The sequence below is a fragment of the Mustelus asterias genome, unplaced genomic scaffold (assembly GCF_964213995.1).
Source record: "Mustelus asterias unplaced genomic scaffold, sMusAst1.hap1.1 HAP1_SCAFFOLD_322, whole genome shotgun sequence".
Lineage (NCBI taxonomy): Eukaryota > Metazoa > Chordata > Chondrichthyes > Carcharhiniformes > Triakidae > Mustelus > Mustelus asterias.
In genome coordinates this window covers 58513-86325 of record NW_027590284.1, presented here as the reverse complement: position 1 = coordinate 86325, position 27813 = coordinate 58513, and the positions used below count along the sequence as shown (strand labels likewise).

The following is a 27813-nucleotide window of genomic DNA, read 5'->3' as shown; positions in this document are numbered from 1 at the left end:
TCTTTCACAGCTGTTTTAAGGTTGTAGATTTTGCTTCAAAGATTAAATAGGGATTGATTTCAGAGTTAATTATTTGACTGATCAGGAACAATTTCGGCTGGGAGTCAGTGAATTGAGAGGAAAGATTCCAGACAGCGGCTCTTCAAAGTCCACAACAGGCCCAACAGTTCAATCAGCTCCAGTCTCAGCTCAAGAGAGCTCAACAACTCCACACACTGTCCACAGGGGAGTTCCCCTGCTGTATAGAATCGTAGAATCCCTACAGTGCAGAAGGAGGCCATTCAGCCTATTGAGTCTGCACCGACCACAATCCCACCCAGGCCCTATCCCCTAACCCCACCCTGCAAATCCGCTGACACTAGGGTCAATTTACCATGGCCAATCAACCTAACCCACACATCTATGGACTTTGGGAGGAAACCGGAGCACCAGGAGGAAACCCACACAGACACAGGGAGAATGTGCAAACTCCACACAGACAGTGACCTGAGGCCGGAATTGAACCCGGGTCCCTGGCGCTGCGAGGCAGCAGTGCTAACCACTGTGCCACCGTGCAGTGAGACCAACATTTGTGTTTTAACTAACATCACCATGGATTGATCAGTTGGACTGATTGCTGTTTGTGGAATCCTACTGTGTACAAACTGACTGCTGGGATCAACAACAACTTGTATTTATAGAACACGTTTAATGTAATAAAACATCCCAAGGTGCTTGAGAGGAATTTTGTAACAAAATACTGAGTCACACTGGGAGTCAGTGAATTGAGAGGAAAGATTCCAGACAGCGGTTCTTCGAGGTCCACTACAGGCCCAACAGCTCAATCAGCTCCAATCTCAGCTCAGGAGAGCTCGACAACCCCACATACTGTCCAAAGCTTGATAGGAGTGGGAGATTTTAATGAGAATCTTTAATCAGGAGGGAGGGAATGGAGGGACAGAGAGGTTTAGGGAGGGAATCTCAGAACTTCACACCAGGACACAGACATTAATGATGGAGAATTAAAATCAGAGATGTTCAAGTGGCCAGAATGAGAAGAGCACAGATATCTCAGAGGGTGTGTTATTGGAGATTAGAGATTGGGAAGGACAGGCCGTGGAGGGATTTGAAAACAAGGATGCAAATGTTAAAATCAATGCATTACCTGATGTGGACCCGATGTAGTTCAGTGAGCACAGGATGTGATGGTGAACAGCACACAGGCAGCAGAGTTTTGGATAATCACAAATGTGGGGAGGCGATGGGCTGGTGGTATTGTCGCTAGACGATTGTCAATGTTCTGGGGACCCGGGTTCGAATCCTGCCACGGCAGGTGGTGGAATTGGAATTCAATAAAAAATATCTGGAATTAAGAATCTACTGATGATCATGAAATTATTGTCGATTGTTATAAAAACCCATCTGGTTCACTAACGTCCTTCAGGGAAGGAAATCTGCTGTCCTTACCTGGTCTGGCCTACATGTGACTCCAGACCCACAGCAATGTTGGCTGACCCTCAACTGCTCTCCAGGGCCAATTAGGGATGGAGAATTATTGCTGGGCAGCCAGCGATGCCCACGGTCCACAAATGAATAAAAAAGACATGTTTAAGGTGAGGGTGGGGTGAGTGAGAGAGGCTGGTCAGGAATGGATTGGAATCATCCAGTTTAAGGGTAACACGGGTATGGATGAGGGTTTCAGCAGCAGGTGGGGTGGAGACAGGCGACATTATGGAGATTGAAATATCTGGGATCAATGATGGGGTGGAAATGTGGTCAGAAACTCATCGTGACATCAAATCTAGCACGGAGATTGTGAAGAATGTGGTTCAGCCTCAGACAGTTCCCAGGGAGAGGGATGGACTCAGTAGTTGGGGAATTGTAGTGGTGACTGATCTTCCCAATTTTTAACTGGAAGGAATTTCTACTCATCCAGTAGTGTACGTGGGATAAGCAGTTTGTTAATTTAGTAACAGTGGAGGAATGGAGGGGGATGGGGGTGAGGTAGAGTTGGGTGTTGTCAGTGTACAGGTGAAAACCAACACAGTGCTTTTGGATGATGTCACCTAGTGGCAGCTTGTAGATGGGAAATAGGAGGGGCCAAGGATAGATCCTCGGGGGACACAAAGTTCAGGGGCTTTGGAGAGGAAAAGGAGGTTGGAGAGGAGGTCAAAGATTGTTTTTTCAGAGTGTGTGGTGACAATGGATTTAAAGGTGAGAAGGCTCGGACGAGAAGAGAATGAGAACTGTAAAGAGTATTGATTAATATGGAGGAGGTGAATGGTCAACAGCTTCGTAGGAATAAGGTCAATGGAACAGAGTGGGGGGTGGGGGGGAATGTCATGGACAAGCTGAGTCCGACAGGACATAAGGGAGAGATGGGAGGGAAACTGGAAAAAGATGCGAGTTCCAGACTTAGTGGAGGACAGTTTGGCCGAGTGTGAGAGGGAAGCAGCAGAGGCAGCTGATCAGATTGCCTCAATCTTAGTGACAAAAAGCTCTTTGAGCTCCTCACACTTGTTGTTGGAGGTGAGGATGTAGGAGACAGGGGAGGGGGTGAGAATTTTAACAGGAACTAACTTGTAACAGCTATTTAAAAGATTCAGCACAGTGTACTTTACACAAACTATTTTTTCAAAGCAAAAATATTAGCCCCTGTAACTGGGCTGGAGTTTAGAAATAGGAGCAGAAACAGACCCCAATGAACACGGTTCAGTCCTGGATGTGATTCACAGCAAAATCCAGTCACTGTAGTTACACATGAAGTTGCTGGTGTCTCAGCAGGTAGGATGACCGAGTGAATCCCTTTCCACATTCGGAGCAGGTGAATGGTCTTTTCTTGGTGTGAGTGCGCTGGTGTACAGTGAGTTCAGTTGACTGCCTGAACCCAGCCCCACAGCTGGAGCACCTGAACGGTATCTCGTCAGAGTGAACTCGCTGATGGCAAATCAGATCCCAGCGTCTTTTATAACACTTCCCACAGTCCAGACATTGGAAAGGTCTCTCGTCAGAGTGAACTCGCTGATGGCACATCAGATCCTCAGAACCTTTAAAGCCCTTCCCACACTCCTGACATTTAAATGGTCTCTTGTCTGCGTGAACTCGCTGATGTCTCAACATGTTGGATGAATCAGTGAATCCTTTCCCACACTTGGGGCAGGTGAATGGTTTCTCCAAAGCGTGAACTCGCTGGTGCTTCAACAGGTTGGATAAATCATTGAATCCTTTCCCACACACAGTACAGCTGAATGGCCTCTCCCCAGTGTGAACTCGCCGGTGTCTCAGCAGGCTGGATAAATCACTGAATCCCTTCCCACACTCGGAGCAAGTGAAAGGTTTCTCAGCGTTAGTGCGTTGATGGATTTCCAGCTCAGATGGGGAACAAAATGACTCCTTCCAAGTGTGAAGACATTTATGTTGCGACAAGCCTGAGGATCGACTGAAGCCTCGTCCACACACAGAACAGGTGTACGGTTTCTCCCCACTCTGAACGGTGCTTTTTCCTTCCATGTTCAATACTCGATGATATTCAATTACAATAACTTGGGCAACTTTGTCAGATCCTGATGTGATGTTTGGTTTCCCGTCTCCCGAATACAAACCTTCCCCTTTGAAGACCCTATAAAACTGATTTAAAACAGAAAAGAGTGAGTGAGAGAGAACCCACAAAAACAGGTTGTGAAATGGAGCTGAATGAATGCAGTAATTTGTGGGGCCGGCACTGGGAAAGAGTGACCATAAAAACTGCTGGATTGTCATATAAAACACAACTGACTCACTGATGTTCTTCAGGGAAGGGAAGCTGCCACACGGTCTGGGTCTTCACAAGACTCTGTCCTCTTTGAGGGGAGGAAAGTGAGAGAGGATTTGGGAGCAGAACAGAGGAGAGGGATTTTATATTTGTACAAATAAACCAGGATTTTAACAGATTCTCCTAAGACCAGGATATCCACACTAACTCCCTGTTGCGCCTTGATTGTCGTCATTGTCAACAGTCCCTCAATTTGAGGATGATATTTATCATCATCGAATCCCTACAGTGCAGGAGGAGGCCATTCGACCCATTGAGTCGACACTGACTCTCTGACAGAGTACTTTACCCAGGCCCTCTTGCCCACTCAAGACATTGGTAAGGCCCACACTTGGAATACTGTGTACAGTTCTGGTCACCCTATTATAGAAAGGATATTATTAAACTAGGAAGAATGATTTACTCGGATGCTAACGGGACTTGGTGGTTTGAGTTAGAAGGAGAGGCTGGATAGACTGGGACTTTTTTCTCTGGAGCGTAGGAAGCAGAAGGGTGGTCTTATAGAGGTCTATAAAATAATGAGGGGCATAGATCAGCTAGATCGATAATATCTTTTCCCAAAGGTAGGGGAATCTAAAACGAGAGGGCATAGGTTAAAGGTGAGAGGGGAGAGATACAAAAGGGTCCAGAGGGGCAATTTTTTCACGCAGAGGGTGGTGAGTGTCTGGAACTAGCTGCCAGAGGTAGTAGTAGAGGCGGGTACAATTTTGTCTTTTAAAAAGCGTTTAGACAGTTCCATGGGTAAGATGGGTATAGAGGGATATGGGCCAAATGCAGGCAATTGGGACTGGCTTAGGGGTTTTAAAAAAAAGGGCGGCATGGACAAATTGGGCCGAAGGGCCTGTTTCCATGCTGTAAACCTCTATGATTCTATGAGCTATCCCCGTAGCCTCACAGATTTATCTTAGCCAAGTCCCCTTATCTCCACATCTTGGGAAACTAAGGGGAAATTTATCATGGTCAATCCACCTAACCTGCACATCTTCGGACTGTGGGGGGGAAACTGGAGCACCCGGAGGAAACCCACACAGATGCGAGGAGAACGTATGAACTCCACAGAATTTCACAGTAATTAATTTGCAGTGTTAAAGTAAGCTTACTTGTGACACTAATAAATAAATTAACTTAAGTCACCCAAGCCAGGAACGGAAACTGGATCCCTGGCACTGTGAGGCAGAAGTGCTAACCACTGTGCCACCGTGATGCTCGCGTCTACTTAGGGTCGTGAGTTTCACCATGGTTCTTCATGTGACTGAACAAACCCACAGATCTATAAATACTTAGCCAAAAAGATGTCCGGATTAGGTGGATTGGCCATGCTAAATTGTCCCTTACTGTCAGGGGGACTAGCCAGGGTAAATGTATGGGGTTATGGGGATAGGTCCTTGATGGGATTGTAGTTGATGCAGCCTCGATAGCCAAATGGCCTCCTTCTGCTCTGTAGGAATTCTATGATGCTAGGACGTTCCATGAGGGAGTGGGATTCGGAGAGCAGGATTTGTTTCCTTTTCTTTCCTGCGCTGCCACCGCTCTGTCTGATCAATAAGACAGTGGGACTCAGAGAGCAAAGAACAAAGAAAAATACTGCACAGGAACAGGCCCTTTGGCCCTCCAAGCCTGCACCGACCATGCTGCCCAACTGAACTAAAATCCCTTATCCTTCCGGGGATCATATCCCTCTATTCCCATCCTATTCATGTATTTATCCAGATGCCCCTTAAAACTCACTATCGTATCTGCTTCCATTACCTCCCCCGGCAGCAAGTTCCAGGCACCCACCACCCTCTGTAAAAACCTTGCATCGTACATCTCCTTTAAACCTTGCCCCTCACACCTTCAACCTGTGCCCCCCAGTATTTGACTCTTCCACCCTGAGAAAAAGCTTCTGACTATCCACTCTGTCCATGCCCCTCAATCTTGTCGACTTCTATCAGGTCACTCCTCAACCTCTGTCGTTCCATTGAGAACAAAACCAAGTTTCTCCAACCTCTCCTCGTAGCTAATGCCCTCCACACCAGGCAACATCCTGGTAAATCTTTTCTGTACCCTCTCCAAAACCTCCACACCCTTCGGGTAGTGTGGCGACCAGAATTGAACACTAGATTCCAAGTGCTGCCTAACTAAGGTTCTATAAAGCTGCAACATGACTTGCCAATTTTTAAAACTCAATGCCCCGGTCGATGAAGACATACGCATGCCGCATGTCTTCTTGACTACCTTCTCCACATGCGTTGCCACTTTCAGTGACCTGTGTACCTGTACACCCAGATCCCTCTGCCTATCGATACTCTTAAGGGTTCTGCCATTTACTGTACATTTCCTATCTTTATTAAACTTTCCAAAATGCATTACCTCACATTTGTCCGGATTAAACTCCATCTGCCATCTGTCCGCCCAAGTCTCCGACCGATCTATATTCTGCTGTTTCCTCTGATGGTCCTCATCGCAATCCACAAATCCACCAAACTTTGTGTCATCCGCAAACTTACTAATCAAACCAGTTACATTTTCTTCTAAATCATATATATATATATATATATATGAACAGCAAAGGTCCCAGCACTGATCCCCGATGAACGCTACTTGTCACAGCCCTCCATTCAGAAATGCACCCTTCCACTGCTACCCTCTGTCATCTATGACCAAGCCAGTTCTGTATCCACCTTGCCAGCTCACTCTGATCCCATGTGACTTCACTTTCTGCACCAGTCTGCCATGAGGGACCTTGTCAAAGGCCTTTCTGAACTCCATGTAGACAACATCCACTGCCCTACCCTCATTAATCATCTTCGTCACTTCCTCGAAAAACCCGATCAAGTTAGAGAGACCTGACCTCCCCTTCACAAAACCAGGTTGCCTCTTGCTAATAAGTCCACTTATTTCCAAGTGGGAGTAAATCCTATCTTGAAGAATCCTCTCCAATAATTTCCCTACCACTGATGTAAGGCTCACCGGCCTGTAATTACCTGGATTATTCTTGCTACCCTTCTTAAACAAAGGAACAACATTGGCTATTCTCCAATCCGCTGGGACCTCCCCTGTAGCCAGTGAGGATACAAAGATTTCTCTCAAGGTCCCAGCAATTTCCTCCCTTGCTTCTCTCAGTATTTTGGGGTATATCCCATCAGGCCCTGGGGACTTGTCGACCTTAATGTTTCTCAAGAGTCCCAATACCACCTCCTTCTTGATCTCAACATGACTCAAACTATCTACACACCCTTTCCCGGATTCATCACCCACCAAGTCCTTCTCTTTGGTGAATACTGACGCAAAGTACTAATTTAATACCTCGCCCATTTCCTCTGGCTCCATGCATAGATTCCCTCCCTTGTCCTTGAGTGGGCCAACCCTCTCCCTGGCTACCCTCTTGCTCTTTATATATGTATAAAAAGCCTTGGAATTTTCCTTAATCCTGCTGGCCAATGATTTTTCATGACCCCTTTTATCCCTCCTCACTCCTTGCTTAAGTTTCTTTCTAATTTCTTTATATTCCACACTTGCTTTGTGTGTTCCCAGCCTCCTAGCCTTGACAAATGCTTCCTTTTTCTCTTTGACTCAGCTCACAATATCACTTGTTATCCAAGGGTCCCAAAACTTGCCATACTTATTCTTCATCCTTACAGGGTTTATGCAGTTTGATGGACAAGTTGTCTCCATTCTGAACAATGGGGAACAAGTTCCTCTCACCGAAGCTCAGTGGCAGCCGTGTGTACTATCTACAAGACGCACTGCAAGAATTCACCAAAGGTCCTTAGACAGCACCTTCCAAACACACAACCACTTCCATCTAAAAGGACAAAGGCAACAGAGGCATGGGAACACCACCAGCTGCAAACTCCCCTCCAAGTCACTCACCATCCTGACTTGGAAATACATCGCAATTCCTTCGCAGTCGCTGGGACAAAATGCTGGAATTCCCTCCCTACCAGCAGTGTGGATGTACCAACACCACATGTACTGCAGGGGGTTCAGGTCACAAAGGTCGCCGCTCCTGCGCCCTGCTGCCCCCTACAAATATGGCTTCCGCGCCTGCCCGCTGCGACACTTCGCCCCTGACAAAGATGCCGGCCGCACATGCGCACTGATGGACATTGCCAACGACAGATTGGCGGCCGTCAGCCCAGGCCCAACACGACAAGTTGCCTCCAATTTGGTACCAACAGGACGCCCGAGAAGTTATTTTCCGAAGTTTGGATTTGAACAACATGTTTACGAAGCCTCTCCACCCACCCGCCACATTCATCGCTCCCTGCGCGCCGTTCTCTACCTTGAACTGATCTCGGCTCCAAGTTAAAACCGTCCGTCCGCCGCCATTACCCGCACTGCGCATGCTTCAGACCCCTCCCCTATTCACTCTGGTTGGAGGACCAGCCTCTCCCGCTCAGTCCTCCAGCCCCGCCCCCTTTCCCTATTGGCCCGGAGCCGCCGTCAATCAGTCCCCGGGCATTGTGACGTTGGGCATGCGCAGTGCGGCTCATGTCCAGGTACAGGCGCTTGTTTGTCTGATCGTCAGGCGGGAAGGAGTCACCCGTTTCTGTAGTGTAGTGGTTATCACGTTCACCTCACACGCGCAAAGTTCCCAGTTCAAAACCGGGCAGAAATATTCAGGCGGGAAGGAGGCGGATAAGCGGAGGCAGCGTTAGGGGTAGTGGGTGGGAGGGGAGGCTCCACACACCCATTGGAGGCTTCAACACCCCCAATAAGGAACTAGCGGCACCGCCTCAACACCCAACACAACGGCAGCTGCAGCGCTTTCTCCCGGGGCCAGGCCCCACTGGACAAATGTGGCTTCAGGAAGGAAATGCAGCAATGGGTTTGATTTGATTTATTGTCACATGTATTGGGATACAGTGAAAAGTATTGTTTCTTGCGCGGTATACAGACAAAGCATATTGTTCATAGAGTACATAGGGGAGTAGGAAAGGAGAGAGTGCAGAATATAGTGTGACAGTTACAGAAAGGGTGAAGAGAAAGATCAGCTTAATATGAGGTAGGTCCATTCAAAAGGAGGAGGCTTTGGAGAGGGTACAGAAAAGATTTACCAGGATGTTGCCTGGTATGGAGGGCACTAGTTATGAGGAGAGGTTGGAGAAACTTGGTTTGTTCTCACTGGAACGATGGAGGTTGAGGGGCGACCTGACAGAAGTCTACAAGATTATGAGGGGCGCAGAATCATAGAAACACAACAGTGCAGAAAGAGGCCATTTGGCCCATCGAGTCTGCATCAACCACAATCCCACCCAGGCCCTACCCCCACATCCCTACATATTTACCCATTAATCCCTCTAACCTACGCATCTTGGGACACTAAGGGGCAATTTTAGCACGGCCAATCAACCTAACCTGCACATCTTTGGACTGTGGGAGGAAACCCACGCAGACACGAGGAGAATGTGCAAACTCCACACAGACAGTAACCAAAGCCGGGAATCGAACCCGGGTCCCTGGAGCTGTGAAGCAGTGGTGCGAACCACTATGCTACCATGCCGCATGGACAGAGTGGATATCAGAAAGTTTTTCCCAGGATGGAAGAGTCACTTACTAGGGGACACAAGTTTAATGTGTGAGGGGCAAGGTTTAATGGAGATGTATGAGGCAGGTTTTTTACACAGAGGGTGGTGGGTGCCTGGAACTTGCTGCCGGGGGAGATAGTGGAAGCAGATATGACAGTGACTTTTAAGGGGCATCTTGACAAATACATGAATAGGATGGGAATGGAGGGATATGGTTCCCGGAAGGGTAGGGGGTTTTAGTTCAGTTGGGCAGCATGGTCGGTGCAGGCTTGAAAGGTCGAAGGGCCTGTTCCTGTGCTGTAATTTTCTTTGTTCTTTGTTTGTAAAAGTCTGGTGGCAGCAGGGAAGAACCTGTTCTTGAGTCAGTTGGTGTGTGACCTCAGACTTTTGTATCTTTTTCCCGACGGAAGAAGAGAGAAAAGAGAATGTCCAGGATACGTGGGGTCCTTGATTATGCTGGCTGCTTTTCTGAGGCAATAGGAAATGTAGACAGTGTCAATGGATAAGAGGCTGATTTGCGTGATGGACTGGGCCACATTCGCACCCCTTGTAGCTTCTTGCGCTCTTGGTCAGAGCAGCAGCAATACCAAGCTGTGATACAGCTGGATGGGATGCTTTTTGTGGTGTCCCTGTAAAAATTGGTGAGAGTCGTAGCTGACATGTTGGCATGTCGAATTTCCTTAGCCTCCTGAGAAAGTCGAGGCGTTGGTGGGCTTTCTTAACTAAAGCAGCAGTTTCGAGGGACCAGGACAGGTTGTTGTGATCTGAACACCGAGAAACTTGAGCTCTCAACCATTTCCACTTTGTCACCGTTGATGTAGACAGGGCGTGTCTTCCACTACATTGCCTGAAATTTTGTATATATTCCAGTGGTAGTTGGAAGAAGTCCATGCTGACTCTCTGTACATCAATCCACTCAGTCCCATTTCCCCTCCATAACTCTGTTCCCTTTTTAATTCCTTCACACCTATCTGATTTATTTTTCAAATCATTGATCATTTCTGATTCCACCATGCACAGAAGCAGTGAGGTCAGGTCGTGACCACTCGTGAATAAAATTGGTCCTCACATCTCCTTTCTATTGCTGATCAATGATATGTTTAGTAATGTGGACATTGGGTAGCCGCCTGCATGAAGATTTTCAGGTCTCTTTGTACTGGACAGGAGCATGGGTCTGTCAATCAGCCTGAATCAGCACCTTCAGGAGAATTGGGAGGGTGTGTATGAGATACAGCAGTATGACAATGGGGGGAGGGTGTGTGGGATGGAGATTTACAACTTTAGGGAATGAGAAAGCAAAGAATATTCCATGGAAACTAGAATGGTCTGTTTTGAATTTCAGTTCTATACTTACACTGATAACTTCTATAAACAGGATATTAGAAGGAGAGAATTTACAGACTGAAATCTCACACCAAACGTCACAACAAGATGTTACAAAGTCACTGGATTCATCAGGACCTGAATATAATTGCCGTTTGAATGTATGAGAAGAAATGTTTGTTTGTTCTGTCTGTGGGAAAAGATTTCAAACATCAGTGTGACTGGACAAGAATGGAGACCCCACACACTTGAGTGAGAGTGTTCCAGTGAACTGACTGTGGAAAGAGCTTCAACCAGTAACACAGCCTGAAAAACGTCACCCCATTCACAGCAAGGAGAAACTGTACACGTGTTCTGTACTTGGATGTGGAATCGACTGATTATCGAAAGGACACTGGCACCATGGAGACACCATGGAAGTGTGGGGACTGTGGGAAGGGATTCCAGTGCCCATCTGCACTGGACACACTGGCGAATTCATACTGGGGAGAGGCCGTTCACCTGCTCCGTGTGTAGGAAGGGATTCAGTATATCAACCACCCTGCTGAGACACCAGCGAGTTCACTCTGGGGAGAGGCCGTTCACCTGCTCTGTGTGTGAGAAAGGATTCACTCAGTTATCCAGCCTGCTGACGCACCAGCGAGTTCACACCGGGGAGAGACCTTTCGCCTGCTCAGACTGTGGGAAAGGATTCAGTGATCGTTCCACCCTGTGGAGGCACCAGCGAGTTCACTCTGGGGAGAGGCCGTTCACCTGCTGTGTGTGTGGGAAGGGATTCAGTCATTCATCCACCCTGCAGACACACCGTGTCACCCACACGAATGAGAGACCGTTTAAATGCTCTGACTGTGAGCGTAGCTTCAAAAGCTCTCAGACTCTGATGGGCCACCAGCGCATTCACACTGAGGACAGACCGTTCAGCTGCTCTTACTGCGTGAAGAGATTTAGAACATCATCCCAACTGCTAATACACCAGCGAGTTCACACTGGGGAGTCACCCTGTGTGCGGGAAGGGTTTCAGTCATTCATCCACCCTGTTGGCACACCAGCGAGTTCACACTGGGGAGAGGCCATTCACCTGCTCTGTGTGCGGGAAGGGATTTACTCAGATCTCCAATCTGCTCACACACCAGCGAGTTCACACTGGGGAGAGGCCGTTCAGCTGCTCTGACTGTGGGAATAGATTTAAACGGTCGTCTCACCTGCTAAGACACCAGCGAATTCACAAGTGATTACAGGAGTTGGATTCTGCTGTTCTTGCTGCTGTTGATCACATCCAGGACTGAACCATGTTCATTCTGACAGTTGCTGAAGTGAGAGGGTCGGAGGGTTTCTTTCTGCTGGACTGACCAACCTCATGGCTTTGCTGCCAGTGGGTCGATGCTGTTTGAATTTGGGAGTGCACATTTTACTGTGATGATCCACAAACACGAGGTAAATCTAAAATAAATACATTTGTCTCTGTTCCAGTGAGTCTACAGCACAGGGCCAGGCCAGTCGGCTCAATTGGTCTGTGTCAATATTTATGCTCCACATGAGCCTCCACCCACCCCCCTCTTCATCTCCCCCCCTCAGCATATCCTTCTATTCCTTTCTCCCTCATTTATGTATCTAGCTTCCCCTTCAATGTATTCATGCTGTTCACCTCAACCACTCACTGGTAGCAAGTTCCACATTCGCGTCATCTTCCTCATCTCTGGAACCATTGTGGGGTAAATCTCCTCTCGACTCTCTCAAGGACCCTCACATCCTTCCTAAAGTGTGGTGACCAGAACTGGGCTCAGTATTCTGTTGTGGCCTCACCAGAGCTTTAGAAACTATCAGAATAAATTCCCTGCTTCTGTTCTCAATTCCCCGATTTCTGAAGTCCAAGATCCAAAATGCTCCAAACAAGAATATCAGACCTTTTTGCTTAACATAAAAAGCATTTTAACAACATTCTTAAAGTGGCTAAAGAAGATTTTGTCCAATGAAGGAACAGAAAGAAGCCATTTTGAACTTGCTCTCTCCAAAAGAGAATCCAGAATGTTTGAGTCTGGGAAGTGGAGTTAAAAATGAAGCTGCAGCTACAACAGAGCAAGAAGAAGACATTTCAATGTGGAATTGACTGGAATATTCTCTCTGGATTTAAACAATGGAGGAGCTACAAACATGGAAGAAAGTGAAGTTCAAAATGTGAACTCTGAACAGACTGTTTTCAGAATTGGAAATCCACAACTGAACAGCAATGAGGACTGTCCTCTTGCAGAAGAAACTATAATTAGTAAAAATTACTATAATTATTGAAAGAAGAAAACTTTCAGAAAACACTACAAGCAATAATATTTTCCATCTTCAGTGGAGTGAGATTCCTGGACATGGAACCCAGCAGTGTGCTGTTACCAAGCTGGACTTGTGAATGTGAAGTGGACAATGGAGGGATTATTATGTCTATTGCAGGTTATAAGATAGATCAACAGAGGAAAACAGTGGATTTAGGAACAGGAGTTGGCCATTTGGCCCTTTGAGCCGGCTCCACAATTCGATTAGATCATGACTGTTGTTAAGATATACAGTATGCTTTACATTGTAATATTCTAATTGGGATATTATAGAGTGATACATTTTCATTTCTTCCTGGGAATATGTTGTGAAGATCTAGTTTAATAATTCATGTGTTTCAGAAATATTAATTTTGGATTTTTAAAAAAATGTAACAACTGGAAAACCTGGTTTCAGAATCTGATAAAAACACCCTGAGGGAATTTGCAGTCACAAGGTGTGGCCCATATTGGTTTGAGAAGTCAAAGCTCGAAGGGTAAGAACAAGTGTAACACGGCAGCTGGGCTCTTTTAGCTGGAGACATTGGGTCTGACAACTGTTTTTCCTGTCTTTGTTCGAGAGGGGAATTCTTCACGCAGACCTCAAGAAAAAAGGTTTGGTTCTGAAACTAAAAGTTAATTAATTTAAACATCTTTTGGACATCCCTCCTGGTCTGGTACCATGAGGATAAGTGATTCAGAATGGTGTGGGTTGGATTTCTTGATGTTTTTCACAGAAAGCAGGCAGTCTGCAGTTAGCTTGGGAGCTGTGGGACCGGGAGCTGTGAACCAGCTGTGGGACCGGGAGCTGTGAACCAGCTGTGGGAGCGGGAGCTGTGAACCAGCTGTGGGAGCGGGAGCTGTGAACCAGCTGTGGGAGCGGGAGCTGTGAACCAGCTGTGGGACCGGGAGCCGAGGAGGTCATTAGGAACCATGGGTGTTCCTATTGTATCAATCTCTCAGCAAGAAGGCAGTAAAGCCCATGCTTGGATTGAGAAGTCCATGTTTTGAGTCAATTTTGAAATCACAAAGGAAAGTTGGAGAGTTGTTTAGCCGAAAGCTAATAGAAGGATCCTCATGAAATCTTGGAGCCTGGAGAATAGCTGGAATACTGAGGAGAATTAAAGTTAATTCTGGGAGCTTTGACATACCTTTGGGATTTGTCCCAGGAACAGAAGTGAATGTACATTCAAGATATTAAGTATAAGGGCATTCTTGTCCAGGAGTAAGGGTTTAAAAAGTACAAAAAAGGAAAAATGCTGCAAAATCTCAGCAGGTCTGGCAGCATCTGTAGAGAGTGAAAACAGAGTTCATGTTTTGAGTCAGAACTGAGTTTACAGCATAAATCTTTACAAAATATGATTCATCGAGCTGGTTTTTAATATTCTGTTTATATTCAGTAAAGTTTGATTTTGTTTAAAAACCTGGAATCTTGTGATGGGTGTTTGGATTTCTCATTGAACGTTAATGTTCTCGACCCGAATTATAACAACACACAATATTTCAAAACTATTTGAAAAATAAAAACATGATGGTCTTTATTTTGTACAAAGTATTACACTATAAGACACCCCTCATCGAGGATCTACAATAATTTCTTAGCTCGAGCACCAGTGAAACAATCAGACAATAAATGAATAAAAATTGTACTAATTGTCATCCCTTCTAAATCAGGAGGACTATCCCCAGCACAGAGGGTCATTTGGAATTTTTCCCGCAGACCAATTAACAGGGATTATACTCTCCAACCACCTGAAGTGAATTCTTTACATGAATCATCCAGGCCGGTGCAGTTGTCAACTTGCAGTTTGGCTGATCAGCTGAGATTTCCTGCAGCATTTCATCGATCACCGAGTGATTCCTTTCACAGAGTCCAGCACTGAAAGGACTTTCAGCTGCCGTGTTCCTGACCAGAATGTTCATGTTTTCACACACGTCTCAAAACTCATCATTCAGAAACTGAGCTGGTGCCACAGCTCCAGCCCCAAGGGCCAAGGGAAGGTTCACTGTTGGGATGTGATGGCATCCTCCGATAACTTTTATACATTGTACACTTTGCACTAGTCTCTTGTATGAGTCTCGTATACTCTTCATCAACTGCTCCTGCATCTTGAAGCAGGACTTTTAATCTTTGGCAAAAAGTGTGAACAAATTGTCTGTGTAGTTTTAAGATAATTTGCATCTTTCCCTTTGATTTTTATCAAAGCTATCATTATTCCTTCTAAAACATTCAGATTGGAAACTTCATGTATTTTTAAACATTCTCTGTCACCATGTTATAATCCTGACCGTCTTATGGTGAAGGAGGAAACTGGTTCCAATCTTTACTTGGTATAGATTTATTCACAGAGTGAAACATTACTGGTATATAACTCCTAATACCATTCCATGCTCTGTCAGTAAGTGTCTATATGTGCTCATGTAAACATCTAATCAATGTCCACTGCTTGTATATATTTAACCCCAAATTATACAATTAACGCCCACAGGCAGAGTATTTAAAAGGTCTCTAATCGGTGTGACTGCCATAATGTCTCAGCAGGTTGGATGACTCAGTGAATCCTTTCCTACACTCAGAGCAGGTGAACAGCCTCTCTCCTCCGTGTGAACTTGCTTGTGTTTCCACAGGCTGGAAGGATCAGCAAATCCCTTCCCACATTCAGAGCAGGTGAAAGGCTTCTCCCCAGTGTGAACTCGACGGTGTGCGTGCAGACTGGACGACTCAGTGAATCCTTTCCCACACACACAGCAGGTGAATGGCCTCTCCCCGGTGTGAACTCGCCGGTGTTTCCAGAGGCAGGAGGAATCAGTGAATCCCTTCCCACACTCAGTGCAACTGAATGGTCTCTCTCCAGAGTGAATTCGCTGGTATGTCAGCAGACTAGTGGACCTAGTAAATCCCTTCCCACACACAGAGCAGGGAAACGGCCTCTCTCCAGTGTGAACTGCTTGATGTCGCAGCAAGGTTGATAACTGAGTGAATCCCTTCCCACACACGGAGCAGGTGAATGACCTCTCCCCAGTGTGAACTGCCTGGTGGTTCTGCAGGGTAGATGATGCACTGAATCCCTTCCCACACACGGTGCAGGTGAACGGCCTCTCCCCAGTGTGGACTCGCTGATGTATCAGCAGGTGAGATGACCGAGTGAATCCCCTCCCACAGTCAGAGCAGGTGTATGGCCTCTGCCCGGTGTGAACTCTCTGGTGCTTCTGCAGAGCAGAGGAATCACTGAATCCCTTCCCACACACTGAGCAAGGGAATGACCTCTCCCCAGTGTGAACTCGCTTGTGTCTCCGGAGGCTGGATGAATCTCCGAACCCCTTCCCACACTCAATGCAGGTGAAAGGCCTCTCCCCCGTGTGAATGCGTCCGTGTGTCAGAAGACGAGATGAATCAGCGAAACCCTTCCCACATTCAGAGCAGGTGAATGCCCTCTCCCCAGTGTGAATTTTCTGATGTGTCAGCAGGTTGGATAACTGAGAGAATCCCTTCCCACAATCAGGGCAGGTGAATGGCTTCTCCCCAGTGTGACTGCGTCGATGAATCTCCAGCTCACACGGTGCTTTGAATCTTTTTCCGCAGTCCCCACATTTCCACTGTTTCTCCCTGATGCGGGAGGCCGCCTGTCCCTCCAGGTTTGACAATCAGATGAAGCCTCGTCCTCACTGAGAACAGATGTACACTCCCTCTCAATGTAAATGGGGCAATGCTTTTCAGGCTGTGTAACCTGAACACACACTCAGGTTTGTACTTCTCAGTGCTTTTCCAGTCACACTAATGTTCAATCTTTTCCCACAGACAGAAACAAACCCAAACAATTCTCCTTCTCGAGTCAAAGGCCAATGATATTCACGTTGTGATTAATTGAGTGACTGTCAGATCTGAACGTAATGTTTTGTTTTGATATTTCTGTCCTGTAAATCCTCCCCTTCTAATATCCTGTGAAAGAAGTTTACAAAAGTCAACACCGTGCACATAGAAAAAAATTCAGGATGGACAATTCTCGATTCAATTAAACTATTTTCTATTCTTTTATTCCTGAAAAGTTGTAAATTTCTGTCCCACACATTCTGCACCGAATCTTCACCCTCCCGATTCTGCTGAAGCTGCTGGGTCATGCTCCAGGACACAAAGACCTGACAATCTTCAGGCAAGCTGTTCACCAATATATCCCTTATATTCATATAGAACTGGACTATCATTTGTGTAAAAGTGCTATATTACTTTATTATAGAGAGGTAGGGAATATGTGTTGAATGTTTGTTTGGACTTCAAGTGGTCATAAACTGGAATTCACCCCACATGTGGATGGTGGAAGCAGAGAGAAAGAGAACCCATGATTTCAAATGATGTTGGTCATTCAAAAGAAATAAACCTGTAGGACAGTGATACAGAGGGGGAATGGGACCCACTGGATTGTTCTATGGAGAGTTGACATGGACTCGAGTTGCCAAATGGACTCTTTTTGTGCTGCAATGTCTCACTGACTGGAAATATATAACACAACTATATTACTATATTCCAAGAATAGAAATAAAAAATAAATGTACTTTACTGCAGCACCAAAAATAATATATCTAACATGTACAATAACAAAACTAGAAATACCTCTGTTATGATCTCCGTAGAGACTGATAATCTTCAAATAAACAATTCCCAGACAATCCCAATGGAATAAACCAAAGAATAAGGTTTCATTCATTTCAGACTTTTACTGCAATAAATTGTCTTGAAATATATAGCACTTTGTCAATGTTACCTATTTGATTCGATTTATTATTATCCCTTGTCCAAAAATGTGCGGATAAAAGCTAATTACTGCAGATGCTGGAATCTGAAACCAAAAGGTATCTTTTTCCCGATTGGCCAGAACCCGGAGGAGGGGCATCAATTGATGCCTATCCGGGGGGAGGGGGTGGAGAGGCGACAGCTTCCGAGCCTGCGCACTGGAACATCAGGACGTCACCGTGGAGCAGATTGATTCCTATTGGCTGCTTCAGGCAGGGCTCCATTGTGACATCACAACGCGGAAGTTGGCCAACGAGCTTCAGAGGGAAACTTCCTCCTCTGGGCCAACATCTGGGAGGAAATCAATGTTTCCCTCTTTCCATTTCTTTTCTCATTCTGGGGGAAATTGGGGACTTGCAGCAACTGAAGGGAATGAAGTGAATCCAGGGAGGCTGCACACTCTGGAAGGGTTACAGACGGACACCGGAATTAGGAGCAGGACTAGGCCCAGGTATCTTTTTCTTTCTCTCGCAAAGACATAGACAACCTTTAACTCCCTAAGTTTGACAGATTTATTTATCTGGATAATAGGATAGCCTCTTACCCAATGTTCACAATTAAAGGGGGAGTTTCCCAGGAGAGGGCTAATATTTAAATGAACAGTAAATTAGTATGGGACAGAGATATGTTTAACGTAGTTGTATGTTATATACTATGTTATTTATGATTCCCTATTTCTTGTCTTGGAATATATAGCACTTTGTCAATGTTACCTATTTGATTCGATTTATTATTATCCCTTGTCCAAAAATGTGCGGATAAAAGCTAATTACTGCAGATGCTGGAATCTGAAACCAAAAGAGAAAATGCTGGAACATCTCAACAGGTCTGGCAGCATCTGTAAGGAGAGAAAAGAGCTGACGGTTCGAGTCCAGATGACCCTTTGTCAAAGCTAAAAGGCATAGAAAGTGGGAGATATTTATGCTGCAGGGTGAGGGACTGAAAGATGAGTCGTAGCCACAGAAACCAGGGGAAAAGGCTGCTAATGGCAGTCCATAGAGAGAATAAAGGGTGTGACTGGCCTAATGGCAGAGAAGCTGAAATCAGAGGGTAAGCTGTGACAGATGAAGATGTGGGGGGACGGGGGGGAAGAATGGGTGGGAGAGAGGTAATATTTAGGGAAAGGGGAAGCAAAGGAGTTTCTGTGGCTATGACTCATCTTTCATTCCCTCACCCTGCGTATAAATATCTCCCACTTTCTATGCTTTTTAGCTTTGACAAAGTGTCATCTGGGCTCGAAATGTCAGCTCTTTTCTCTCCTTACAGATGCTGCCAGACCTGCCGAGATTTTCCAGCATTTTCTCTTTTGGTTCCAAAGATGTGTGGGTTAGGTTGATTGACCATAATAAATTGACCATAGTGTCGGGGGATTAGCAGGGTAAATGTGTGGGGCTGTGGGAATAGGGCCTGGGTGGGATTGTGGTTGGTACAGACTCGGTGGCCGAATGGCCTCCTTCTGCACTGTAGGGATTCTATTCTTGGATTAGTGTATAATGAAAAGTATTGTTTTTTGCGTGCTATACAGGCAAAGCATACTGTACATAGAAAAGGAAAGGAGAGGTAGAGTATGTAGTGTTACAGTCATGCAAAATTACAGCATAGAAGGAATCCATTTGGCAACTCAAATCCATGGCAACTCTCTGCAGAGCAATTCAGTCAGTTCCATTCTCCCTCTATATCCTCATTCTCCTGAGTTTCATGTCACAAATAGGCAGTCTTGATGATGATGATATGTGGCTGGAAGCTCATCTTGGGGTGAAATATTTCACCCCAAGACAGTTGCTAGGAAGAGGGGTAGATTTGGTGGTGAGAGAGTGGAATTTGTAGTGGGAACTGAACTCAATGGGTTCAGTCTTCCCAGTATTTATATGGAAGAATTTTCTGTTCTTTTAGTACTGGATGTCAGACAAGTCAGGATGGTGTGTGAGTTAAAAGCGAACTTGGAGGTGATGGTGTTCACATCTACCTGCTACCTTGGTCCTTATAGGTGATGGAGATTGAGAGTTTGGGAGATTCTGTCAAAGTTCCCGTCGAGTTATAGATGTTTGAAATCCCTCTTCTTCGCCACTGCCTCTCCCACTTCTCTCTGTCACCTCACACAGTGCCCAGATTCTTGTGTAGACCCAGACCAGGTGGCACATACCCTTCCCTGAAGGACCTTAGTGACTCAGTTGGGTTTTTATGACAATTCAGCAGCTTTTATGTTTACCTTTTCCTCACTCCGGTCCCACAAAATACCAGATTCATTCAGCTCAATTTCACAACTTGCCTTTGTGTTTTTGTGGGTTCTCTCTCACTCCCTTTTTGCTGTTTTAAATCAGTTTGATTTAGAAGAGGAGGATTTGCAGTGGGGAAACGCAAACCAAACGTGGTATCAGAACCTGATGGAGTCGGCCAAGTTATTGTAACCTGAATATCATTGTGTTTTGAATCTAGAAGAAAACAGCGCCATCCACAGTGGAGAGAAACTGTACACGTGTTGTGTGTGTGGACAAGACTTCAACCAATCACCCAGCCTTTCGGAACATAATTACAGTCACAACAAGGAGATGGCATGGCAATGTGAGGACTGTGGGAAGGGATTCAAATACCCATCGCAGCTGGAAACTCATCGACGCCGTCACACTGGGGAGAGGCCATTCACCTGCTCCCGATGCGGGAGGGGATTCATTCAGTCATCCAGCTTGCGTATACACCAAAGGATTCACACTAAGGAGAGACCATTCAGCTGCTGTGTGTGCGGGAAGGGATTCAATCAGTCATTCAACCTAGCATTACACAAGCGAGTTCACACTGGGGAGAGGCCGTTCACTTGCTCCCAGTGTGGGAAGAGATTCAGTCAGTCAGCCAACCTAGCAAAACACCGGCGAATTCACACTGAGGCCAGACCATTCACCTGCTCTGTGTGTGGGAAGAAATTCAAGGAGTCATCCAACCTAGCAAAACACCAGCGAGTTCACACTGGGGAGAGGCCATTCGTCTGTTCCCAGTGTGGGAAGGGATTTACTCACTCAGCCAATCTGCTGAGACACCAACGAATTCACACTGGAGAGAAGCCATTCATCTGCTGTGTGTGTGGGAAGGGATTCAGTCAGTCGTCCACTCTGCTGACACATCAGCGAATTCATAAGTAATTATTGTGATTGGATTTTGCTGTTTTTCATATTCAGACTGAACCACATTCATTTGAGTCTATTTCTGCTGAATTGAAAAATAACCCCAGCTCTGTTACATAGAAACATGCATAGAAAATAGAATCAGGAATAGGCCATTCGGCCCTTCAAGCCTGCTCCACCATTCATTATTATCATGGCTGATCATCAAAATCAATATCCTGATCCTGCCTCTTCTCCCCCACCCCTCCTCATCCATATCCCTTGATACCTTTAGCCCCAAGAGCCAAATCTACTTCCTTCCTGAAATCCTTCGAGGAGCAGTGCTCCGAAAGCTTATGGCTTTTGCTACCAAATAAACCTGTTGGACTTTAACCTGGTGTTGTGAGACTTCTTACTAGATGGAATTTAACACAGACAAACGTGAGGTGATGTAATTTGGAAGGTCTACTGCAGAAGGAAAGTATACAGTAAATGCTAGAGTCCTTAGAAATGTTGGCGCACAGAGGGATTTAAGTGTGCAGATCCACAGTACCCTGAACGTGGCAACTCAGGTGGACAAAGTGGTCAAGAGGGCGAATCGCATGCTGGTCTTAAATCGGTCGAGACGCTGAGTATAAGAATTGGGAAAACATGTTGCAGCTGTATAAGACTTTGGTTATGCTGACCCTAGCAACTTCCCTACTACCTACGTTAGGCTCAGTAGTCTATAGTTCCCCATTTTCTCGCTTCCTCCCTTTTTGAATCATGGGATATTCTTTTGTGAATTCAGAAGCAAAGTACGAATTTAGTTCCTCAGCCACTTCTTTATTCCCCGTTATGAATTCTCCTGTTTCTGACTGTAAAGGGCCTACATTCGTTTTGTCAACCTTTTTCTCTTTACATACCTATAGAACCTTTTACACTCAGTTTTTATGTTCCCCACTAGCTTACTTTCATATTCTAATTTCTCCTTCTGAATCAATTCCTTGGTCCTCCTTTGCTGTATTGTAAACTGCTCCCCATCCTCAGGTCTTTTGCTTTTTCTTGCCAATTTTTATGCTTCTTCTTGGAATCTAATGCTCTCTCTAATTTCCCTTGGAAGCAATGGTTTGGCTACAGTTCCTTTTCCACTCTTGTGCCAAATAGGAGTAAACAACTTTAAGTTCACCTACTTGTTCCTTAAATGCCTACCGTGGGTGGCACAGTGGCATAGTGGTTCGCAATGCTGCCGGGTTCGATTCCTGGCTTGGGTCACTGTCTCTGTGGAGTTTGCATGTTCTCCCCGTGTCCGCGTGGGTTTCCTCCGGGTGCTCCGGTTTCCTCCCAAATTCTGAAAGACGTGTTGTTAGATGCATTGACCCGAACAGGCGCCGGACTGTGGCGACGAGGGGAATTTCACAGTAACTTCATTGCAGTGTTAATGTCAGCCTTACTTGTGACTAATAAACTTTAACATTGTCTGTCCACTGTCCTTCCTTTCAGTCATGTTTCCCAGTCCATCATAGCCAATTCATGCCTCAATCCATTATAGTTACCTTTACTGAAATTCAGGACTCTGGTGTCAGAATCAACTACATCATTATCCACTTTGACAAAGAATTCTATCATATTATGGTCGCTCATCCCCAAGGGTTCTCTCACAACTAGATTGTCAATCCTTTCTCATTGCACAATACCCAGTTCAAGATGGCATGCTCCCTTAGCTCCTCAAAAGTATTGGGCCAGAAGACCACTCCAAAAATTCCTCCTCTATTGTAATGTGATTAATTTGATCACCCAATCTGTATGCAGATTAAAGTCACCTATAATCACAGATATTTATTTAACACATGCATCTCTGATTTCCTGTCTAATGCTTTTCCTAACATTACCATTAATTTGGTGGTCTGTATACCACACCCACAAATGTTTTTTGCCCCTTGGTGTGGCTTAACTTGACCCATACATATTCCACATATCATCCTTAATTAACAATGCAACTCCACCATGTTTTTGTTTATGTCTGTCCTTCCTAAACACTGAATAGCCCTCAATGTTTAGTTCCCATCCTTGGTCACCTTGGAGCTATGTCTCTGTAGTCCCAACTGTATTATACCCCTTTACATCTAACTGTGCAACAAATTCATCCATTTTATTTTGAATGCTCCAAGCGTTCATGTACAAAACCTTCAGGCTAGTCCTTTTAACATTTGTTGTCCAGTTCCTACCATTTTTTACTGTGTCCGTATCTGATTCTGGCTCTCAATTCTCTGCCTATCACTTTTCTTATTCTTCTTGCTGTCTTTTTCTCTTGTTCTTGGTACCCTCTGCTCTGAATCCTTACATAGGTTTCCATCTCCCTGCCATTTTAGTTTAAACCTTCTCAATGACTCAACAAGTACACCCCCAACCCCCCAAGCACATCAGTCCTGGCCCTGTCCAGTTTGTACTGGTCCCACCTTCCCCAGAACCAGTCGCAATGTCCCAGGAATCTGAAACCCTGCCTCTCACATCATCTTTTCAGCCAGGTATTCACCCAATATATCCTGCTGTTTCGACTCTGAATAGCACATGGCACTGGTAGTAATCCTGAGATAATGTTAATATAGTCAGTCTTAGAGGATTTGTGGCCAGGAAACTCTCACAAAACATCAGATCAGGCTTGGATGTAGCCACAGAATTTATCATAACCTGAAAAGTAGAAAGTTTTGAACATGGAAGAAATCAGCACCATTGATAACCACAGTCACAGTTGGCAGAAACCATGGAAATGTGGAGAGTATAAAGAGATATTCAATTAACCGTCAGAGCTGGAAACGCACACTGGGGAAATGCCCTTTACCTGCTCTGAGTACGGCAAGGGATCATTCAGTCTTCTCAGCTTGTTAGACACCAGTGGGTTTAAACTGGGGAGAGGTCATTTATCTGCTTCAAGTGTGAGAAGCGTGATGATAGTATTGCAGTGGGTGTATGTTTTTCTGCTGAGGGGGAATGTTTAAAAATCCAGCTTTATTCTGCAGGTATCTGGTGTGTCTGTGTCTCTCAAGGGTTGTGAAAGCTGGGAATCAGTTACTTTGATAGAGCTGATGGGCTTTTGTTTAAACAAGACATTCCTCTGGGATTTCTAGATTTGATTGACAGGTCATGTGATAGTGGGTCTTTGCAGGAAGAAGCTTTTGCAGTTCTAATCGTTTGAAGATAGAGGGTTTCTACAAGCTGCTCTGAGACTTGTTGTCTTTCTGAAAGCTTTAAGACTATCTACACTCAACTATATTTATGGTTACTAACTATATTTAAAGTGGCACTTACAACTATAAGAGTAATGTTGCTTATTTGGAACTGAAATAGTGATAAGTTAGAAATTAAGATTGTTTCTTTGCATTTTTAAATGTTGTTCAACTGTTAATGATTAAGCTGATTCATTTGTTAGAATTATATTTAAACTGTGATATTAAATAAAGTTAGCTTTACTATGAAAGATCCCTAATTTGTCAGTGGAATTTCTCCTCGTCAGAAGCATCCTATCCTCACATTTATGCCAAAATAAAAAAATTGCTGGGGTCTAGCCTGGCTTCCGAATGTAATTTAGGGGCTCCGGGTCCAGGACCCTAACAGAAGGGATTCACTCACCCACCCTGTAAACACCCCCAGTTTCATACTGAGTAGAAGAGACCTTAAAAATGCCCAGACTGTGGGAGCTGCTATAAAAGTTTCATAGAATCTTTACATTGCAGAAGGAGGCCATTTGGCCCATTGAGTCTGACCACAATCCCGCCCAGGCCCTATTCCCCACACCCCACATATTTATCCTGCTAATTCCCCTGACACTCGGGCCAATTTAGCATGGCTAATCAAACAAACCTGCACATCTTTGGACTGCGGGAGGAAACTGGAGCACCCGGAGGAAACCCATGCACACATGGGGAGAATGTGCAAACTCCACACAGACAGACGCAATGGGCAGAATTAAACCCAGATCCCTGGCGCTATGTGGCAGCAGTGCTAACCATTGTGTCACCGTGCCACCCCAAAATTGTGGATTACTAATGTCTCATCAATGTTTTCACACTGATGAGAGACTGGGTTCAGGGGATCATTTCAACTCACTGTATACCTCGTTCACATTGGGGAGGGGCTGTTCACCTGCTTTGAGTTTGGGAAAATATTCACCGTTTTGAGGTGGGATTTGCAGTGTCTAGTTTTGGGGTCACTGTGGATAGTTTTCTCTGACTTACCGTTACCTGTTTAAAGATGAAGAAGGAGTTTTAAGAAGGACACAACAGTAACTCTCATCCTGTTCAACGTGAAACTAATCTCACTGTTAATTCCTCCTCAGTTACAATTTTAAACACAAAGTTTGCAGGCAGGATTGAAGTGGGGACTTTCTCCTGTAAAACTGCAGTGAGAAGGAGTGCCTGAGGGAAATGAGTGTGAATCCCCCAGCCCCGGACAGAGGGAACTGACCATCCATCTCCAGCTCTAATTCCAGTTTGAAAAGCAACCCTCTACCACCACCTTCTGTCTTCTACCAGCAAGCCAATTTTGTATTCAATTTTCGATTTGATTTATTATTATCACATGTATTAGTATACAGTGAAAAGTATTGTTTCTTGCACGCTGTACAAAGTATACCATTCATAGAGAAGGAAACGAGAGAGTGCAGAATGTAGTGTTAGTCATAGCGAGGGTGTAGAGAAAGATCAATTTAGTGCAAGGTAGGTCCATTTATAAGTCTGGCTAGTTCTCCATGGATCCCATGTGATCTAACCTTAACTGGCCAGTCTACCATAGGTACCTTGTCGAAGGCCTTGCTGAAGTCCATGTAGACAACATCTACTGCACCGTCCTCATCTATTTGTTTTTGGTCACCCTTTCAAAAAGCTCTGTTAAATTTTTAAGACACAATTTCCCATGCACAAAGCGATGCTGACAATCTGTAATCAGCCTTTGCCTTTCCAAATGCATGTAGATCCTGTCTCTCAGACTACCGTCCAACAACTTACCCACCACTGACGTTAGGTTCACCAGTCTGTAGTTCCCTGGCTTTTCCCTGCTGCCTTTCTCAAATAGCTGTAACATTTGCCTCTCTCCAGTCTTCTGGCACCTCACCCGTGGTTGTTGATGATACAAATATATACGCTAGGGGGCGCCACAATTTTTTCCCCAGCTTCCCACAATGTCCTGGGATGCGCTTGATCAGGTCCTTGAGATTTATCTACCTTTATGTGTTTTAAAACTTCCAGCACCTTGTCTTCTGTAATGTGGGCGCCATTGAAGACATCACTATTTACATCCCTGAATTCCCAAGTTTTCATGTCTTTCTTCAGGGTAAATACTGATGAGAAATATTCCATTAGGATCTCACCCATCTCCTGTGGCTTCGCACATAAATGACCTTGTTGATCTTTAAGGGGCCTATTCTCTCCCTAGTTACTCTTTTGCCCTTAATATACTTGTAGAATCTCTTTGGATTTTAGAACATAGAACATAGAAAGCCACAGCACAAACAGGCCCTTCGGCCCACAAGTTGCGCCGATCACATCCCCACCTCTAGGCCTATCTATAGCCCTCAATCCCATTAAATCCCATGTACTCATCCAGAAGTCTCTTAAAAGACCCCAACGAGTTTGCCTCCACCACCACCGACGTCAGCCGATTCCACTCACCCACCACCCTCTGAGTGAAAAACTTACCCCTGACATCCCCCCTGTACCTACCCCCCAGCACCTTAAACCTGTGTCCTCTCGTAGCAACCATTTCAGCCCTCGGAAATAGCCTCTGAGAGTCCACCCTATCCAGACCCCTCAACATCTTGTAAACCTCTATCAGGTCACCTCTCATCCTTCGTCTCTCCAGGGAGAAGAGACCAAGCTCCCTCAACCTATCCTCATAAGGCATGCCCCCCAATCCAGGCAACATCCTTGTAAATCTCCTCTGCACCCTTTCAATGGCTTCAACATCTTTCCTGTAATGAGGTGACCAGAACTGCGCGCAGTACTCCAAGTGGGGTCTAACCAGGGTCCTATAAAGCTGCAGCATTATCTCCCGACTCCTAAACTCAATCCCTCGATTAATGAAGGCTAGTACGCCATACGCCTTCTTGACCGCATCCTCCACCTGCGAGGCCGATTTAAGAGTCCTATGGACCCGGACCCCAAGGTCCCTCTGATCCTCTACACTGCTAAGAATGGTACCCTTCATTTTATACTGCTGCTCCATCCCATTGGATCTGCCAAAATGGATCACCACACACTTATCCGGGTTGAAGTCCATCTGCCACTTCTCCGCCCAGTCCTGCATTCTATCTATGTCTCGCTGCAACTTCTGACATCCCTCCAAACTATCCACAACACCACCTACCTTGGTGTCGTCAGCAAACTTACCAACCCATCCCTCCACTTCCTCATCCAGGTCATTTATGAAAATGACAAACAGCAAGGGTCCCAGAACAGATCCCTGGGGCACTCCACTGGTCACTGACCTCCATGCAGAGAAAGACCCCTCCACAGCCACTCTCTGCCTTCTGCAGGCAAGCCAGTTCTGGATCCACAAGGCAACAGCCCCTTGGATCCCATGCCCTCTCACTTTCTCAAGAAGTCTTGCATGGGGGACCTTATCGAACGCTTTTCTTTTACCTTATCTGCCAAAGCTATCTCCTGTTCCCTTTTTGCCTTCCTGATTTCCATTTTAAGTGGACTTCTGCACTCCCGATACTCCTCAAGGGGTTCACTTGGCCCCAGCTGCCTGTACCTGACATATGCTTCCTTCTTTTTATTGACCAGAATCTCAGTATCTCTCGTCTTCGAGTGTTTCCTTCTCCTGGCGGTCTTGTCCTTTATACTAATAGGAATGTGCTGGTCCTGAACTCTCGCTATCTCGCTTCTGAAAGCATCCCACATTCCAGACGTTCCTTGACCTGTGAACAGCCTTCCCCAATCAGCTTGTGAAAGTTCCTGTACAATCCCATCAAAATTGGCCAAGCCCCAATTTAGAACTTTAACTTGTGGACCAGACCTATCCTTTT

The 27813-nt window shown here is 45.5% G+C and overlaps 4 protein-coding genes across 7 annotated transcripts in view; 3 read left to right on the top strand and 1 right to left on the bottom strand.

The window, feature by feature from the left end:
• The window catches only part of LOC144486355 (uncharacterized), a 155819-nt gene that overhangs the window by 84029 nt on the left and 43977 nt on the right, over nt 1–27813 (top strand). The gene's annotated exons all lie outside the window — the stretch shown is intronic.
• Nucleotides 677–8123, bottom strand: LOC144486362 (uncharacterized). Of its 4 annotated transcripts, none has more exons than XM_078204394.1 (3): nt 8058–8099; nt 7412–7577; nt 683–3606 (listed from the first exon to the last, which is right to left on the bottom strand). In XM_078204394.1, the coding sequence occupies exons 2-3, from the start codon at nt 7445–7447 to the stop codon at nt 2734–2736; spliced, it is 909 nt and encodes a 302-aa protein (XP_078060520.1). In that variant the 5' UTR covers nt 7448–7577; nt 8058–8099; the 3' UTR covers nt 683–2733. The 4 variants fall into 4 exon arrangements, with proteins under 4 accessions (XP_078060519.1, XP_078060520.1, XP_078060522.1 ...); XM_078204396.1 differs by lacking the exon at nt 7412–7577 and adding an exon at nt 3759–3818 and having other exon boundaries at nt 8058–8091; XM_078204393.1 differs by lacking the exon at nt 7412–7577 and having other exon boundaries at nt 677–3606; nt 8058–8123.
• Nucleotides 8273–14354, top strand: LOC144486366 (uncharacterized). The gene is made up of 4 exons (XM_078204400.1): nt 8273–8303; nt 8399–8603; nt 10679–13721; nt 13798–14354. The coding sequence occupies exon 3, from the start codon at nt 10991–10993 to the stop codon at nt 11795–11797; it is 807 nt and encodes a 268-aa protein (XP_078060526.1). The 5' UTR covers nt 8273–8303; nt 8399–8603; nt 10679–10990; the 3' UTR covers nt 11798–13721; nt 13798–14354.
• Nucleotides 17930–22376, top strand: LOC144486367 (uncharacterized). Its single transcript, XM_078204402.1, has 2 exons — nt 17930–18166; nt 20152–22376. The coding sequence occupies exon 2, from the start codon at nt 20265–20267 to the stop codon at nt 20847–20849; it is 585 nt and encodes a 194-aa protein (XP_078060528.1). The 5' UTR covers nt 17930–18166; nt 20152–20264; the 3' UTR covers nt 20850–22376.

Bases quoted from the DNA above. Each gene is read 5' to 3' on its own strand.
- LOC144486362 (XM_078204393.1), bottom strand. From the start codon at position 8,120: ATGCGCAGTGCGGGTAATGGCGGCGGACGGACGGTTTTAACTTGGAGC. The intron at 3,607-8,057 runs GTAGAGAACGGC...GTTTTAAATCAG, and splicing joins GGAGCCGAGATCAGTTCAAG to TTTTATAGGGTCTTCAAAGG.
- LOC144486366 (XM_078204400.1), top strand. From the start codon at position 10,991: ATGTGGAATCGACTGATTATCGAAAGGACACTGGCACCATGGAGACAC.
- LOC144486367 (XM_078204402.1), top strand. From the start codon at position 20,265: ATGGCATGGCAATGTGAGGACTGTGGGAAGGGATTCAAATACCCATCG.